The 17,506-nt window shown below is 49.3% G+C and overlaps 1 protein-coding gene across 3 annotated transcripts in view; it reads left to right on the forward strand.

Moving 5' to 3' along the window:
- LOC133114431 (ubiquitin carboxyl-terminal hydrolase 22) overlaps nt 1-17,506 on the forward strand; it is a 38,920-nt gene that overhangs the window by 1,221 nt on the left and 20,193 nt on the right. The window contains exon 2 of one of the 3 annotated variants that reach the window (XM_061223807.1): nt 1,910-1,942. The exons of the other annotated variants lie outside the window; for them this stretch is intronic. Within the exon in view, the coding sequence (XP_061079791.1) occupies nt 1,910-1,942 (33 nt within the window). The remainder of the gene's footprint in view (nt 1-1,909; nt 1,943-17,506) is intronic. 3 annotated transcript variants of the gene reach the window in all.

Here is a 17,506-nt window from a genome sequence, read left to right on the forward strand (position 1 = left end):
GGATATCAATTTCAATCCAGATAAACTGCACCAGTGTGGGCAGAGCAGTGGCTGTGTAGTAGTTAGCGATGTAACTATAGCTAGTGCTGGGCTAAATCTAAACCCAGGCACCAACTGTGCTGCCTGTGTGGAAACGGTGGTCGTTTTACAATCGGGGTATCTCAGCAAGTGAGTTAGTCTAGCAACGTATGCAAGCAATTGAAAACATGGTTACAAACAACAACCAAATGTCTAGTTAACCCACCATTCCGCAAAAACTCGTTAATAATGTATTAGTTGCTAACCCTGGTATCACCAGCCTGAAGAGACGCAGCTCGCAAGTGTCCTTTAGGGATGTTTAGCTTGCTCACTAGGTACATTAGCTGTATGACTTGTTACTGTTAGCTGGCTAGCCATGGAAAACACCAGTCTTAACTAAGGCAACGTCAAAATCCTCAACGAAGCAAAAAAACAAATTAGTTACAAAACCTGTGAGTTTTGTAATATGGCTAATCTTGGCTAGTTACAAAACTGCTGTTGGTATCAGCTTAGCAATATCTGCAATGAAAATGCATGTTGTAAGCTAGCGTTTCTCGAGGTAACCAACTACCACAGGCAACCTCAGCTAGTAGACGTCAGTACCCTAGAAATATCCTCAAGTTTAAGCAAATAATGCTATTTAGGTGACTGGCTAAGGGTCTGATGTTGGCTGTCAGATATTTAAGCTGTTTTTCTCGCGTCGTTTTTCCATGATCGTTGTCATGATGGTTTGCATTTGGAGGGAAAGTAAAGACAAGGACACATTTAAAGAGAACACTGAACTCTATATATGCTATATGGTTAGCTCCACATCAGATCAATTTGATCATCCCTTCACACCCAGTGTGTTCGCCTGGTGTGTTCCGTTTCCTTCTTTTCTGGCGAAAGTGACGCGGCAGGAATGATTCTTGCTTGCTAGCTAGCTAGCTATCTGGTTACAGTTGGGCTGCCTTAAACACGGTTCCAGATCTAAACCCAGGAAGACGCTGGATAAATAACGTTAAAACACAAAGCCGACAAGGTGTGTTTGTGCAGCAGATGTCTATCTCGCCTGTCGCTCAACAGCCCCCCCCCCCGCCTGTATTGTTCAGCGCGAAACATGCAGAGCCACCCCCTGTTTCCCTCCACCCAACCACTCCATTCAGTCAGAATTTTAATGTGGGGACACACGAGGGCCAGCACACTTCACTCTTTTTTTTTTTTTTTGTTACGCCATCTGCGCTCATCTCACCCGACTCCATAACACAGTGCGTAGCCAGCTGTTGGCCACCCCTCACAGATGCTGCAAAACTTATGCTAATTCGTGATTTAGGTATTTCACAGGCCCTCAAAATACATTTTCTTGCTTTTGTGCATGCTTTTAAGAATACATACATGCATGATACACATATATGAATAGTTAATTCACGGATTGGTGGAGGTACACGAGATTTAATTTCAAATATGTGCATACTTTTCATGAAGCTCATTGCACTTTCTAGATTTCTAGGGCTTTGATAAATCAGCGAGAATTCTGAAATTCATGGTTAAATTTGCCATGGCCATTGAAAAGAAAAAAATAGAATTGCATTCACAATAGCCAAACCTTTATATGGATGCTCATTGTAGTTTTCTGTTTCTCTGTGTTTGTATATTTACCATTACCTTTGTGGCCATTTAAAAACTTAATGTGCTTTGGGATAGAGAACTCTGGACTAAATATTGCCATGTGTTTATTGTGTCTTCTGTATGCTGTAATGGAAATATGCAATATGCATTTTTAAAAGCATTTTATGAATGGCTGTAATGTATGTATGAATATATGTTGTCTTTAAACATGTTGATTATGTCAAGGCGATCTCAGCATGGCTTACATATGTCATACATTTTTATTTCGTTGTTGATGAAATAGGTACTACAGAATGATGTGGGATGGACTTCATTGGTGAGTCAAAACCCCTCCTCATACACTATGACATCATTAGAGGCCTGCTTGAGATGCACAAGCCAATCAAAATGCTCTGTAACTGTCTCTAGCTTACCCCTCATGTTCTGCCAGTGATCGTGCGCTAACTGAACTGCTTTCCACTTGTGAACCTGATAACTCCTTGCTGAATAGCTAGTATGGCTGGCGGGTAGATGGCGGGGTAAGTCTGAAAGAACCGCGGAATCTGCGTTCGTCGCATAAGCGGTGTCCTCAGGTTGACACTGCCGGTTCGCTGGCAAGACAAAGACGCACAAGACAAACAGTTCTCTTCGCAAAAGGTTGGATACCTGCTGTTTGTGCAGTGGGGTTTCCAGTGGGCCTCACTGTTAACCAAAGTCCCTGCCTACTTGTGCCCTTCACCATTACAATTAACTTTGCGACTCCCTTCAGTACTGTCGGTTACCAAGGTGATTAACAGGAACACTTTGCCCTAAGCTTGCAATGTTGGCTTGAACAGTGAGTACAGTAACTAAGGTATTTGTACAGCCTCTCCTAAACCCCTCAAGCAGCACTCCAAATATTATGTGTCCCAGAAATTCTCAAGCGAGCTAAATATGATTATCATAATTACAATGCCACGAATGAGGCTTGATATAATTAGTCTTGCAACATAACAGTTTTTACTAATGCATTAATGTGTAATTGTTAATGGATTGTTAGTTTCACAAATGGCATTTTGTTTTTATGAGAGGTGCGTTTGTTGAGGGGCCCGGGGTGTGCTCTGTTTTCGGGGTGCGATGGGACTGCGCATGGAGTGGCGGAGGGGGGAACAGCAGGGCAAGCCTAAACCTTATTATTCCCCCGGCTTGAGCTGCGGACTTCGTCTCCCAAAATCCACTGCAGGGAAGGTCGCACAGGTTCACTGTTGGAGCGTTGGCACCAGTTGCTTAGCTGCATTAGCTCAGTGAGATTTAGACGTGCCATGGTGAATGTGTGTGTGTGTGTGTGTGTGTGGCCCTGACAAATTCTGGCCCTCAGAATGTAAACCTCAGCAGGTTTTTCCAGCTCTGTACATAGCACCAGCTTCTGCAGGGCTTTAGCTCATCCAGTTCCACAGCCAGCAAGTTTAAATGGGACAGAGAGGGTGATGGTTCAGCTCAGGGCTGCAGTCATGGAAGGAAAAAAAAATGCCACAAAACTGAATAATAGATGTTCAAGCCCAGGGCCTGGAATTCAAGTCAACGGCCTGAAATTTTGGGAGATTTTTTATGAACCCTGGGGTGTATTCTTAGCTCCTTTGCAGAACATATTCAATGTCTTTTAATAATTTATGTTCTTGCTTATTTTTAGATCATACTTTATTATGTTGGATTTTTTGGGGTTCTGCACCTAAAACTGGGCTGTGACCAATGTATATAGATGAGTGTCAGGTCTGCAGTCTTGTAGCAGCCAAACTATCCTTGACTTTGGGTCACATGATGGTGTCCGTGCCATTAAACAGGAAGTGGAACTGTAATCGCCAGATGGTGCCAGGTTTCTCCACAAACGACCCCTGCTGTAAGTGTGCTTGCAAGCTTTGGTGTAAAACGGTGACTAAATGACCAAAAGGGGTGGGCTGTCCCTGTCAAGCCAAAGCTCTCGAGTGTTTGGTTCACCACATTAGTCTTAGAATCTTACCATGGGCAGAGTGTTTGACCTTTGGCAGAGCATTTGACCTTGGAAACTTGCAGCGTTTTCCGAGGCAAAGGCCGCGTTGGAAAAGAAAAAAAACGGATTGCTAGTTAAACCTGACCTGTGATTTCTGTGTCATAATCAGAAGTATTTATAGCAACCCAGCCTCTCTGTTCTTGTGCAAGGTAATTAAAGGTTAATGCACAAGGGTGCTGTGGAGCTGCAGAACTAAGACATGATATGAGTGAGGATGAGTGATGATGGGTGATGCTCTGCTTTAACAGGCATGTTATTTACTGTTACATAGACACAGCATAGTACTGTTACATAGACACAGCATAGTACTGTTACATAGACACAGCATAGTACTGTTACATAGACACAGCATAGTACTGTTACATAGGCACAGCATAGTACTGTTACATAGACGCAGCATAGTACTGTTACATAGACGCAGCATAGTACTGTTACACAGAGACACAGCATAGTACTGTTACATAGACACAGCATAGTACTGTTACACAGAGACACAGCATAGTACTGTTACATAGACGCAGCATAGTACTGTTACACAGAGACACAGCATAGTGCTGTTACAGAGACACAGCATAGTGCTGTTACAGAGACACAGCATAGTGCTGTTACAGAGACACAGCATAGTGCTGTTACAGAGACACAGCATAGTGCTGTTACAGAGACACAGCATAGTGCTGTTACATAGACACAGCGTAGTACTGTTGCATAGACACAGCGTAGTACTGTTACATAGACACAGCGTAGTACTGTTACATCGACGCAGCATAGTACTGTTACACAGAGACACAGCATAGTACTGTTACATCGACGCAGCATAGTGCTGTTACAGAGACACAGCATAGTGCTGTTACAGAGACACAGCATAGTGCTGTTACAGAGACACAGCATAGTACTGTTACAGAGACACAGCATATTACTGTTACAGAGACACAGCATAGTACTGTTACATAGACGCAGCATAGTACTGTTACATAGACGCAGCATAGTACTGTTACACAGAGACACAGCATAGTACTGTTACACAGAGACACAGCATAGTACTGTTACACAGAGACACAGCATAGTACTGTTACAGAGACACAGCATAGTACTGTTACATAGACACAGCATAGTACTGTTACATAGACGCAGCATAGTGCTGTTACAGAGACACAGCATAGTACTGTTACAGAGACACAGCATTGTACTGTTACATAGACGCAGCATAGTGCTGTTACAGAGACACAGCATAGTACTGTTACAGAGACACAGCATAGTACTGTTACAGAGACACAGCATAGTACTGTTACAGAGACACAGCATAGTACTGTTACATAGACACGGCATTGTACTGTTACAGTGACCAGGGCTGCCCAAGTATTTGCACACTGCTGTAAATACATGCATGAGCACACATACAGTGCAGTCCGGAAGTATTTTGACAGCGGTACAATGCCCTCAAGTTAAAGAGGACAGTCTGTACTTTAACCTCATATTCACCCGTCCATTTAAAATGAGAATACAGAGCCAAAGGAACATGCATTGCATCGCTGTCCAAGTACTTATGGACTGCACTGTATTCATGTGCATATATGTATACATATGTCCACACACATAAGCATACGCAATCAGACACACGTTTTTTTTTTTTAGGGGGGCTGAGCTGACTCCAGTGTTACAGTGTCCCTCTCAGTTCTGGGGCGCACCCCTAACAGCTGGTGTTTACCTGGAGCAGCAGCAGGAAAGCACACGGCTCTTCCCAATACTGCCTCAGCAGTGCCGTAGAGTGTCCCCCTCAGACACGAAACCCATAAGCCCCAGTCCAGTCCTCTGCCCCACTGTATTGCCCTGTCCCTAAAGGGCCGCATATTCAGGGCGTTTAACTTACCCCGCATAACTTCAGTCATGTAAGGGTGGGGGGGACAGCTCCCATTGATTTGGTAAGCAGCATCCCCCCCCCCCCCACTGATCATGTAATCTCTTCAGTGTAATGCTAGTGGCTGTGTGTAATTCAGCTTGATCCACTCCGGGTTCTGCCCGAAAAACATGCCGGCACGGACTCTTCCTATCGGTGGATTTCGAGTGCACTAGTCTACTTCCGTTAGGACCTGCAATGGATCGGAGCTCTTCGCGTTTGGAGTGTCACTAACACCTCTGCCCTCGTTACGGCGTGACCTGTTGAGGGATGAGGAATGGCGGGGTCAAAGCATCCTTCTGACCCCTGCCTGCTCGGTAACTGAACACCTCTCAGCTCTGAGAGCTATGGCTTTGCATTCGTTCAGCCACGCGGTATGTTCTGTGATACCAGGTCCAGCTGAAGGCGTATATTAAATATACAGACTATGTATGGAATGCAGTGCTGATTGGCTACATTATTTATAGGCTTGGCATACCGGCTGACGTTACGGCATCAGCTGCATTTAGCTAAATTTTTAAGCACATACTGGGGCATTAGCGAAGGAACTAGCGGCACGCTGCATATGCAGATTCACAAGTTAGCAGTGAGTGGCCCTGCTGTTCCCTGCTCAGCCTGAGCTGTGGGGTTTGGTGGGTGCGGAGACGTCGGTGAGAATTAAATGCTTTTCTACATCTGTGGTATAAAAACAAACGACAAAAACGCCCCGTGAAACTTGTGTGAACTAAGTCCGAGATGCTGTTGGGGTGAGGGAAGTCATGTGAATCTACTGGCTCCATGGGTGTTTTTAGTCTTTACTTTATTCAGAGTTTAACTTCAGGCCAGATTCATGGACAGAGATTAAGCTTAGTCTTGGACTAAATTGAGTTTTGTATGGAGAATATCCATTCAAAATTGAATTTAGCCTATGAATAAGCTTAATCTGTGTCTGTGAAACTGCCCGTTTAACCTCAAAATAGACACCTTCAAAAACACTGATTTGCCGTTTATAGATTTGTGGGGTTGGTGAACACAACTGTTAGGGGAATGAGAAAAAAACGAGCATTTCCTTTTAATCAAGTCGAAATTAAGGAGTCGTGTTGATTGAATGCATGCTAATGCTGCCTGCGGTAGCGATGCCCTCCCAACACGCTTGACAGTGTCCAGGACAGCCGGGTGTCCGCTCCCCAGGAAAGGAAGACCCGATGATCTCCAGGATGAAGGAGTGAGTGCACACACTGCTGCACACACGGGATGTGAAATAGGCGGTAGGGCCAATCCCTTAGTATCGCCCCATTTTTATGTAATTAAAATGGTTTAACAGTTCAAGTGCCCTTAATCAAAGGGAGTGTGTCGGTGACCACTGTTGTACGAGTCAAACCAGCACCCTGGCTGCCGGTCCTCATTGGCCCCGCTGCTTCAGGCCGGACGTGCCGTCTTGAGCGTGATGACAGTGTCGCCGCTGTGGCTTTGTCTTTGATTGGCAGGCCCGGGCGTAAGGGGGGCGGGGGCTGAAAGAGGCCCCCGCGCGGCCGAGCGGAGTGCTGTCCTCCGCCTGCTGGTTTCCACGGCGATCTTACCGCCTCCCGCGGCAGATGGCCCGGTGTTCCGCGGGGCTCCTCCCCTCCCCGCCGTGGCATTGAGGCCCCAATCCGTCACGGTTGTCCGCCCGCCGGCCCTGCTGTGCTGCGCTAGGCTGCTGCTCGCTGGGCTTGTGTGTGTGTGCCTGTGTGCGTGTGTGTCTTTGTGTGTGTGTGTGTGTGTGTGTGTGTGTGTGTGTGTGTCTGTGTGTCTGTGTGTCTGTGTGTCTGTGTGTATGTGTGCCAGTGTGTGTGTGTGTCTTTGTGTGTGTGTGTGTGTCTATGTATGCCTGTGTGTGTGTCTGAGCGTGTGTGTGTGTGTGTGTGTGTGTGTGTGTGTGTGTGTGTGTGTGTGTGTGTGTGTGTGTGTGTGTGTGTGTGTGTGTGTGTGTGTGTGTGTGTGTGTGTGTGCGCGTGTGTGTGTGTGTGTTTTTGGGGACCTTGGAAGCAAGCAATTCCAAACTTCAGTTCTTATTGTACGGTCGTGTCAAGGAGCGTAGTCTGCCACTGACCGTGTGCTCGAGGTGAACTGGACATCCTGAGTGTGCAGTGCAGTTCCTCTGCCATTAAACTGGCTGTATACTTCCGAAAATTCTAAAACTGTAGCTATTTCATATAAACTAAATGTCATAAAATGACACGTTTGCAGAGAAATGGTTTGGCCACTGCACGGTGCACAAGCCTCCTGGTCGAACTAGCCGAGATGTTCGTACACAGACGTCGATGTGCAAGCTCCATTTTGCAGCACTGAATAAACGAAAGGGACTTCTAAATCTTCCATCTGCCGTAGTTTCTGCTCCTTGGCTACAGCCCTTGTGGTTAGTGTTTTGGCGCAAAAATATTTTTGCTTCCGTGTCTCCCGTAGTTATTATAACCACAGAATCTTAATCTGTGGCCCTAAACGGACAGTTTGAAGCCGCAATGATTATACACACATTTGTATGCGGTGCGATGCCTTCGTATCGATTACAGACCCAGCTTTACCGTTCCTGATACCTATCCTCATGCAGACTAACGACTTAAATCAATCTGGAAAAAATAACACTCTTTTCTTCACAACACTCATTGTGCTTGCTCCCTTCTGTGGTACAAGGATAGTTAAAGACACCCACTGGCTCTCCTGTAGTACTTTGTGGACTGTAGGATGTGAAATAGTCATTGGCTCTCCTGTAGTGCTGTGTGGACAGAGGAGTGTAAAATAGTCACTGGCTCTCCTGTAGTACGGGTTGGACTGAGTGTAAAATGGTCACAGGCTCTCCTGTAGGGCTGTGTGGACCGTAGAGTATAGATTAGAGTATAGATGTGGCACACACTGTGAGTGAGAGCAGAGGGCGGAAGAGCACCTCTGATCTTCCTCAGATTTACCACAGTAGCTCAGAGTGGTTAGCTCACTGACTCAAGAGTCGAGCTGTGTGGGCGGTGTGAGGCTAACTGTGTCCTCGGTTAGGCTACATCGTTAGCATACATCACACCACACGGTGCCTCTTAAATATGAGTGCATCTGCTCTTTCTCTCAGCTCTTCTCCTGCGAAGAGGAAAAATCCAAGGATGAGTTGAAAGGTCGAGACAAAAGGACTATATTGTACATACAGGAACGTGTGAAAGCATTCATGGTCCCCACACTATGATGAATGATTATCGATGAGTATTTATCGGTGTGTTGGACGCGGTTAGAAGACGGAGGCCAGACCGCGGAGGGTGGAATAAAGAACGGAGGGCGAGGGGTTGTTTCCTGTCAGACGTCTGGGCTCTGATGTGACTGAGGCGAGGGTGGGGGTGGGGGTGAGATTGAGTACACCTGTCCCCCGGGCCCTTCATTTTGACCTTGGCGGGACATTGGAGCGCTCGTGGAATGCGAATCGGCGTATGGGCGAAGTTGAGCCGCGGGAGCGCGCCCATCGAGCTGTTTTGACACTCTAACCAGGAGAAATGAGCCGGCCTCCCGGTGTGCCGTCACCATCCTGCACCCTCCCCCTGCACTGGGGCTGAATGCTGCGTTTTCGTCTCGGCGTAACAAAACCATTCCCCGCGTTTGGTCTTCTTTTTTTTTTTTGTGCAAGGTCACTTGTGTAATATGGGGGTGAGGGGGGAACAAATGGATGGTTTTTTTTATGGGGCAGAGAGCGAGAGAATGTGTCTGTCTGTTTGTGTTTGTGTGTGTGTGTGTGTGTGTGTGTGCTTGTGCGTCTGTGTGTTGCTGTGATTGGCATTGTGGTTATCCTCCCCAGATGAAATGCGTCTTTGCTCACCTCGTGGTTGTAAGCTGTTAACAGGGTAGATGTGACACTTGATAGGGGGCTGGGTGAAACTGGCTCTACATCCGACAGCTAATCACCCCCCCCTCCCTTCATATCATTGGCTGCACGACCCGCTGCAACCCCCCTCCCCTCTAATCCCCCAGGGTGCCACTGCGAAAAGGCTGCTGCTCCTTTTTTTGTTTCTTTGTATCGAGTCGAGTTTGAATTACAGTGATTTTTACGAGTCCTGTCTTTTAGTAGCAGTTGTATATAGATGAAATGGTAGTTGAATAGTGTGCGTTGCTTAACCCGTGAACCTCATTTGAGCGCCTCAGTCCAGAGTTGTAGCACAGTAGCGCCCCCTCCTGGTCACCATAACCGCTCCGTCTCTGACACAGTGCTACAGTCAGAGCAGAGCTGAGCCCCAACATTGGCTAAGGCCAGCGTGTCACAAGGGACTCGGAACCAAGCCCCTCCCACAGACGGATGCTCCGCCCACCGCCTTACCCGCCCAATAGAAACGGGGCCAGTTCGGTTGGACCCCTACTCTCACCGTTTCTCAGAAATTACACGCTCCGTACTGTGGCCACGGTCTCGGCCGCAGTGGCTGATGGGTAGTCACCGCTCTGGAAGCACGACCCGCTGTTTCACACCCCGTCAAACCCCTGAGGTCAGGAGCCACTCCCCCTCTAACCGTTGTCTGCATGAATATTCATATCCCGAAGTTTAATTACTCTTTAATACCCCCCTGGTGCTGGCAGAGAGTTGGCAGTGGCCCTGTAGAGGGAAGAGTTACAGCCAATGGGGCGACGGCGGAAGGATTTCCCGCGTTCGGGGAGCGGAAAACGTGGAAAACCCGAGCGCTCCCAAGTTCCTCCGCTCAAGCGCTCCGCTAACGACTGCTCAACAGCCCCGCTAACGACTGCTCAACAGCCCCGCTAACGACTGCTCAACAGCCGGCTAATTAAGCTGCAGGAATTTGCCGAGCACCTCGGACGGTCCTGTCGAGGGGGGTCGGTCACACGTTACCGGACCGGAAAGGAAGGGGCGGTCAGGAAGTCTGTCTGTTATTTCTGACCACACCCAGAGAGTGAGCAGCAGCTTAATGGATGTCCTTTCCTTCAGTTACTTTCTTTTCTCAGACATTCCACAGGCTGACAAAATGGAGGAAATTCCGTCAGCGCTCAGGCAACGACCTCTTTCTGAGGGGAACGTAAACAGATTCAGTGTTGTTTGCAGGGGGCTTTGCCGTTGCCGGTTGACTGACGGCTCCGCTGTTGCGGGAGGGTCCCCGCGGTTAGGGCTTACAGCCGGGGTTAAACGGCTCCAGGTCCGCAGGCACTTCCCTTTAGAGAGCTTCCACTTTTGATTTTGATTTTTTTTTTGTTGTTGCTAGAAACAGGAAGAGGCGCTCATAACCGGTATCGCTTTACACCCCCCCCCCCCATCCCTGCCCTGTGTGGCTGCGGATTCTGCCCGCGGCGATGGTGTCAGTCTCTACCTCAGATCCATATTAATATTCTGCGGATACTCCGTGTGCTCGACCTGCGAAGCGCCTCACTTTAGCTTGTTACAGCCGCGCCGAAATCTGGCCCCTGTGGGCTGTAGTACAGCTGGCCTTCACCTCCTCCTGATAGGTGATTGATGAATGTCACTGATTGGCCAGACGTCTCACCCACCTGGTCTCGCAGGTCTTAAACGCGGGGCATGGCGGTAGGGGGGGGGGATGAGAACGACAACCAGCAGCCTACACAGCCCTACAGGAGAGCCTGTGACCAGCCTGTGACCATTTTACACTCATCTGTGGTCCTCGAGCTCCAGATTTCAGCGCCCCTGCTTTGTGAACAGGGGTGGGGCCACCCTGAGGCTCACTGGACATGAACACAGCTGTTCTAAGACATGAACCAGTGCCTAGGCTAATCCTTCACAAGTTGTTCATGAATGTATTTTTTTTAATTGTGGACTGTCACGCGTAGCAGCGATGATGATTTATGGATTGATGAAATTGAATGTAACACACAGGCCATTAAAAGCTATAGAAGCCATAGGGAGTGCTCAACGCGGTGGAGCCGACCGAGCTGTCAGTCAGCGGGTCATCTGCAGTGCAGTGCTGTAACTGGGTAAAGTTTTTTTGGGGCGGAGGGGCGGTTCTTTGGTGGGCCTGGTTCGGTTTTCGGTGTGCACGTGAACCGCCCCCCGCAGTGCGGTGAAGATCTGTATCGAAGCCGGTTCAGCGCGGCGATGTTTAATGAGGAGGGCTGCATGCTACGCAGCTTCCCAAGGTGAAGGGCGAACTCCGGGTGCGTTTAGCACAACGGCACGGAAGCCTGGAGTTTATTAGCCCTCGTAAACCGAGCGGAGCGCGCGCCGCAGAAGCGTCTCTTTAAAGCCTGCCCGCTTTGTGCATTTTTCATAAGGTATTCATAATTTACCGTTATTTATGAACGCCTGAGTGGGCTGAGCGTTGGCTGGAATGCGGGAGAAGCGCGCGTACATTTAGCCTATATTTCACGTTTTAATGTTTATTTATGCCGGTATTTTATTGTTTTTGCTTTACAAGCCGCCGTATAAATGTGGAGAGGGGAGGGGGGAAAAGTTTGTTTGGCGGTAAAGTGTGGTTGAAAGGTCCGGGTCGCGACCGTGTTTAAATGCACTTCTGCGATGCGGGAAGTGAGAGATTGAGGGCGGGAGGATGGATGGATGGATGGACGGGTGGAGGACTGCAGAGCGTAGTGTTTCTCTCGTCTTTGGTGCAGAGTAACCGTGCGTGATGTCACTTAGAGAATCGCGCAGACAGGCGCACGTCAGGGTGTATGAGGTCATCCGGGGGGGGGGGGTGGAGCGAGCCAGTCATTCAGCCCACTGCATTGTGGGAAAGGAGAGAGGAATTTGGACATAATCACCCATGAATGTGTATAGGCTTGTAGACAGTCCCTCACAAACACACAGAGTCTAAGACACACACACAGACTCACGCAGTCTTTCTAACAACACACACACACAGTCTCACGCACACACAGGTTTGCGGCGTACCACAATTGGATAGGAATTGTAAAACTCGCCCTCCCTCTGTCCCCTTCCTCTTTCAGTGTTGCTTGCTCTCACCCTCCATCAGCCACTCTCTCCCTCTCTTTTTCCTTCTCCCCCCCCCTCCCTCTCCCCCCTCTCTCTCTGTATCAGGGCCTTGTCACAGTCAGCAGCTGATCCCATTGATTTCAGTGCACGGCAGAGACAGACTGCTTCATCTGAATTCTCTCCTCCTGTCAGTTTCAGTGCTCTTCCTTTCCTTTCCCTGTCCTCCCCTCCTGCCTCCTCTCTTCCTGCTCCCGTTTCTCCTCCTCCGCCCACGGTGTCACCATACCTAACACCCTGCGATGGATCAGCGACATTCGGTTCTTACTGACTGCAGTGCGTTTATACTTTGTGCTTACGACAAGGGCCACTGTCGGGCATCGGGGGACAGCAAGAACGTTCACGATCGCTCTGATTTCAGTCGAGCAACGCTCTGTCGCTGGACTGTAAACTGGCCTTTAGCCTGCCGCTTGCTACTGTACCCTTTTCTTTCTGCCTTCTACCTCTGTTTCTGTTCTACCCATTTTGTGCCTTTCCATTCTGATATGTGAGTCATTGAGAGACATGCTGTGTGTGTTTGTGTGTGTGTGTGTGTGGTGCTGATGTGTATGATGCCGTTTGGTCTACTTTGACCCGGGCTACCAAACATGTTTCCCCACCCCCGCATGTACCGGATGTCTTGTCCCTGCAACCTTCTTTTTATTTTCCATCCCAAATCACATTTTCACAGATGGTCTCTAGGAGCGGTGTTCGTTTCCTGATCATCCGTGTCCCTCTCAAACAGCTGTGTCCTAGAGCACACACTGCTATCTTAGCGGGGACTGTTATTCATCCGTGTCCCTCTCAATCAGCTGTGTCCTAGAGCACACACTGCTATCTTAGCGGGGACTGTTGTTCAGCCGTGTCCCTCTCAAACCGCTGTGTCCTAGAGCACACACTGCTACCTTAGCGGGGACTGTTATTCATCCGTGTCCCTCTCAAACAGCTGTGTCTTAGCACACACTGCTACCTTAGCGGGGACTGTTATTCATCCGTGTCCCTCTCAAACAGCTGTGTCTTAGCACACACTGCTACCTTAGCGGGGACTGTTATTCATCCGTGTCCCTCTCAATCAGCTGTGTCCTAGAGCACGCACTGCTATCTTAGCGGGGACTGTTATTCATCCGCGTCCCTCTCAAACAGCTGTGTCCCAGAGCACACACCGCTATCTTAGCGGGGACTGGTGCTGCCGGTACGGGGACATGTTTGCTGTCAGCCGTGTGTCTGGGCACAAGAGCGGGCAGAGGGTTTGGGCCGGGGAGGGGTCAGGCGAGGGAACGGGCGGCGTTCTGACGCTCGTACAGGCAGAGCGGGGGGGAAGCGCATGAGTCACCGCCTGCGCTCTGCAGAACCCTGCTCCCCCGGGGCGGTGCCGAGGGGAGGGGTGCCGGTTATTTGTACTTTGTCTCCTCCCGCGCTCGTACGGTTCCACGCCTTGGCGGCTGATTCAATGTGAAATGGCATGTTTGTGATTCATTCCTTATGTAAGGGTTTTTTTTTTTGTCTTGGCCCCCTGGCCTAGTGCCATTCCGGTCACGTGGGAGTTGTGTTGGGTCTCTCTCATTGGGCCCTCTACTCAAGGAGTGGCCAGAGTGAGGTGCCAATGATGTAGCAGAGGAAGACGATGGTAATGCAGAGGAGGAAGAGGATGGTCATGTAGCAGAGGAAAAGGAGGGTAATGTAGCAGAGGAAGAGGAGGGTAATTTAGCAGAGGAAGACGATGGTAATGTAGCAGTGGTGGAGGTGGTAATGTAGAGGTGGTAATGTAGCAGAGATAGAGGTGGTAATGTAGCAGAGATAGTGGTGGTAATGTAGCAGAGATAGAGGTGGTAATGTAGCAGAGATGGAGGTGGTAATTCAGCAGAGATAGTGGTGGTAATGTAGCAGAGATAGAGGTGGTAATGTAGCAGAGATGGAGGTGGTAATGTAGAGGAGGAAGAGGTGGTAATGTAGCAGAGGAAGAGGTGGTAATTCAGCAGAGATAGAGGTGGTAATTCAGCAGAGATAGAGGTGGTAATGTTGCAGAGATAGAGGTGGTAATGTAGCAGAGATAGAGGTGGTAATGTAGCAGAGGGTAGAGGTGGTAATGTTGCAGAGATAATGTAGCAGAGGAAGAAGAGGGTAATGTAGAGGAGGAAGTGGTGATAATGTAACAGAGATAGAGGTGGTAATGTAACAGAGATAGAGGTGGTAATGTAGCAGAGGTAGAGGTGGTAATTCAGCAGAGTTAGAGGTGGTAATGTAGCGGAGATAGAGGTGGTAATTCAGCAGAGATAGAGGTGGTAATGTCGCAGAGATAGAGGTGGTAATGTAGCAGAGATAGAGGTGGTAATTCAGGAGAGGTAGAGGTGTTAATGTAGCAGAGATAGAGGTGGAAATTCAGCAGAGATAGAAGTGGTAATGTAGAGGAGGTAGAGGTGGTAATGTTAGAGAGGCAGCTAGTCCGTCTCTCACTGTGCGATCGATTCCGGGCCTGTCGGGGTGTGAGACCCATCAGGCCAGAGTGCTGACTCGGCGGACGGGGAAAGAGGTGGAGGAATGGAGCTAGATGGCGGGGCTTGCGTTGTCATGACGACAGGCTGTTGGCAGGGACTCCCGCACTGCAGAGCCCACAGATTAGGCAGATTACCCTGGTAAAAGAGTGTGTGTTTGGAGGCACAGGCAGGTGCTGCTCCGTCCAGCTCTCTCTCACACACTTCCTCCTTTCTCTGGCCCCGTCTCTCTGCCTCTCCCACTCTCCCTGCCCTCTTTCTTTCATTTTTCATTCTCCTCTCTGTTCTTCTCTCTCTCCCTTTTTTTTTTTTCCCCCCCACTGCTTTTTCTCACATACTCAGTTTCTCAAACACTCACACTCACTCACTCACTCGCAAATGTGTGTGCTCAGCGTCCCAGATCAAAGGGTGTTAGAGGCCCTGGACAGATACCGCAGAGATTGCTCACGAGCGAGAGCGTCTGTATCCCAGAATCCCCCAGTCAGAGGCACATGGGTCTCACGGCGAAGGCATTCAGGCATCACCACATCATCATGTTCTTCTTCCTCCTCCTCCTCCTCCTCCTCCTCCTCATCCTCATCCTCATCACTCTGTCCTTTGTCTGGTAAGGCTGCAGCAGGCCTGTTGGTGTGGGGAGAGAACAGCGTGTGTGAGGAAGTGTGTGTCAGTCAGTCAGTGTGAGTGTGAGTGTGAGTGTGCATTAGAACAGCTTCAGCCATATGCATTCCTCTGTCCCACACTGAATTCAGTTCAATTCAATTTGCTTTATTGGCATGATAAAACACTGTGTTCTATATTGCCAAAGTATACAATGTTCAAGAAAACCTCTCCCTCTCTCTTGCTCTCTCTCTCTCTCTCTCTCTCTCTCTCTCTCTCTCTCTCTCTCTCTCTCTCTCTCTCTCTCTCTCTCTCTCTCTCTCTCTCCCTCTCTCTCTCACACTCACACAAGCACAGCCGCTGAGTCATACAGCAGACTCATACCCTCTGCGGGCGGAGTGACTGCTGTGGTTTAGTCTCACTTTCACTCTCATTCATTCTGTTCCTATCTTTCTCTCACCCACACTTGCTTTTCTGTCTCTTTCTCTCCGCTCTCTCTGTCGCCCACTGGCTTTCCTCTTCCTTCAACCCTTCATCTCTTTTCCTCTGTCTTGGTGTGTCTCTGTGTTATGCCCCCCCTCGGCAGGTGAGGAGCTGTGGTGTGCAACGCGGATCCTGTTGCAGTCGGCTCATCTCTCCTGTAATCGTGACGAGATCGGCCTTTTTAGCCCAGACGTTGGCTGGGTGTTGCGTTGGATGTGGGTGGACTACATTTGGAGCTTAAAAATAGACTCTGTAAAAACTGCAAGTCCTGCTTAGTGCTGCCAGCCTGCGTGAGAGCACGGACAGGCACACCGACAGCCTGAACACCACTCCCCGGTGTCCTGAACACCACCCCCTAGTGTCCTGAACCCCACTCCCTAGTGTCCTGAACCCTACTCCCTAGTGTCCTGAACCCTACTCCCTAGTGTCCTGAACCCCACCCCCTAGTGTCCTGAACCCTACTCCCTAGTGTCCTGAACCCTACTCCCTAGTGTCCTGAACCCCACCCCCTAGTGTCCTGAACCCTACTCCCTAGTGTCCTGAACCCTACTCCCTAGTGTCCTGAACCCTACTCCCTAGTGTCCTGAACCCTACTCCCTAGTGTCCTGAACACCACCCCCTTGTGTCCTGAACACCACCCCCCTAGTGTCCTGAACCCCACCCCCCTAGTGTCCTGAACCCCACCCCCCTAGTGTCCTGAACCCCACCCCCTAGTGTCCTGAACACCACCCCCTAGTGTCCTGAACCCCACCCCCTAGTGTCCTGAACCCCACCCCCTAGTGTCCTGAACCCCACCCCCCTAGTGTCCTGAACCCCACCCCCCTAGTGTCCTGAACACCACCCCCCTAGTGTCCTGAACCCCACCCCCTAGTGTCCTGAACCCCACCCCCTAGTGTCCTGAACCCCACCCCCCTGGTGTCCTGAACACCACCCCCCTAGTGTCCTGAACCCCACCCCCTAGTGTCCTGAACCCCACCCCCTAGTGTCCTGAACACCACCCCCCTGGTGTCCTGAACACCACCCCCTAGTGTCCTGAAGCCTGCTCTTTAGTATCCTGAAGCGCTCCCCCTAGGGTAATTCCGTGTCAGCTCAACACACTTTTGGACCACGTCATCACAGATTTTAATGAGATTTAGGCTGCTAATTTGGCATTCGAAGAAACCCCTGAAACCGAAATGACACTTGTCTCATATTATTAATCAATCTCCATGACTGCAGGTTGTAGAGAAGCCTGAGGTAGAGGTTGTGCAAAAAAACCTATATTTTAAAAGGATGATATTTCAGATATTTCAGTCATTGGCGAGATATCATTACTTATCTGAAACAGCAACACACGGTTTTGGATCACTAGTTCCTGGTTTTCCACGCTCCCTTTACCTGGAAGTCGAGTGTGAAGACCAAGACCAAAACCCGCCCTGGTTTTCTTTTCTCCTGGGGTAATTAGTGTTACTGGTTTATATCTACTAAAATATTCAAGATTTGGACCTGGAGATGGCCTTGAC

The sequence above is a fragment of the Conger conger genome, chromosome 16, assembly GCF_963514075.1.
Source record: "Conger conger chromosome 16, fConCon1.1, whole genome shotgun sequence".
NCBI classification, from domain to species: Eukaryota; Metazoa; Chordata; class Actinopteri; order Anguilliformes; family Congridae; genus Conger; species Conger conger.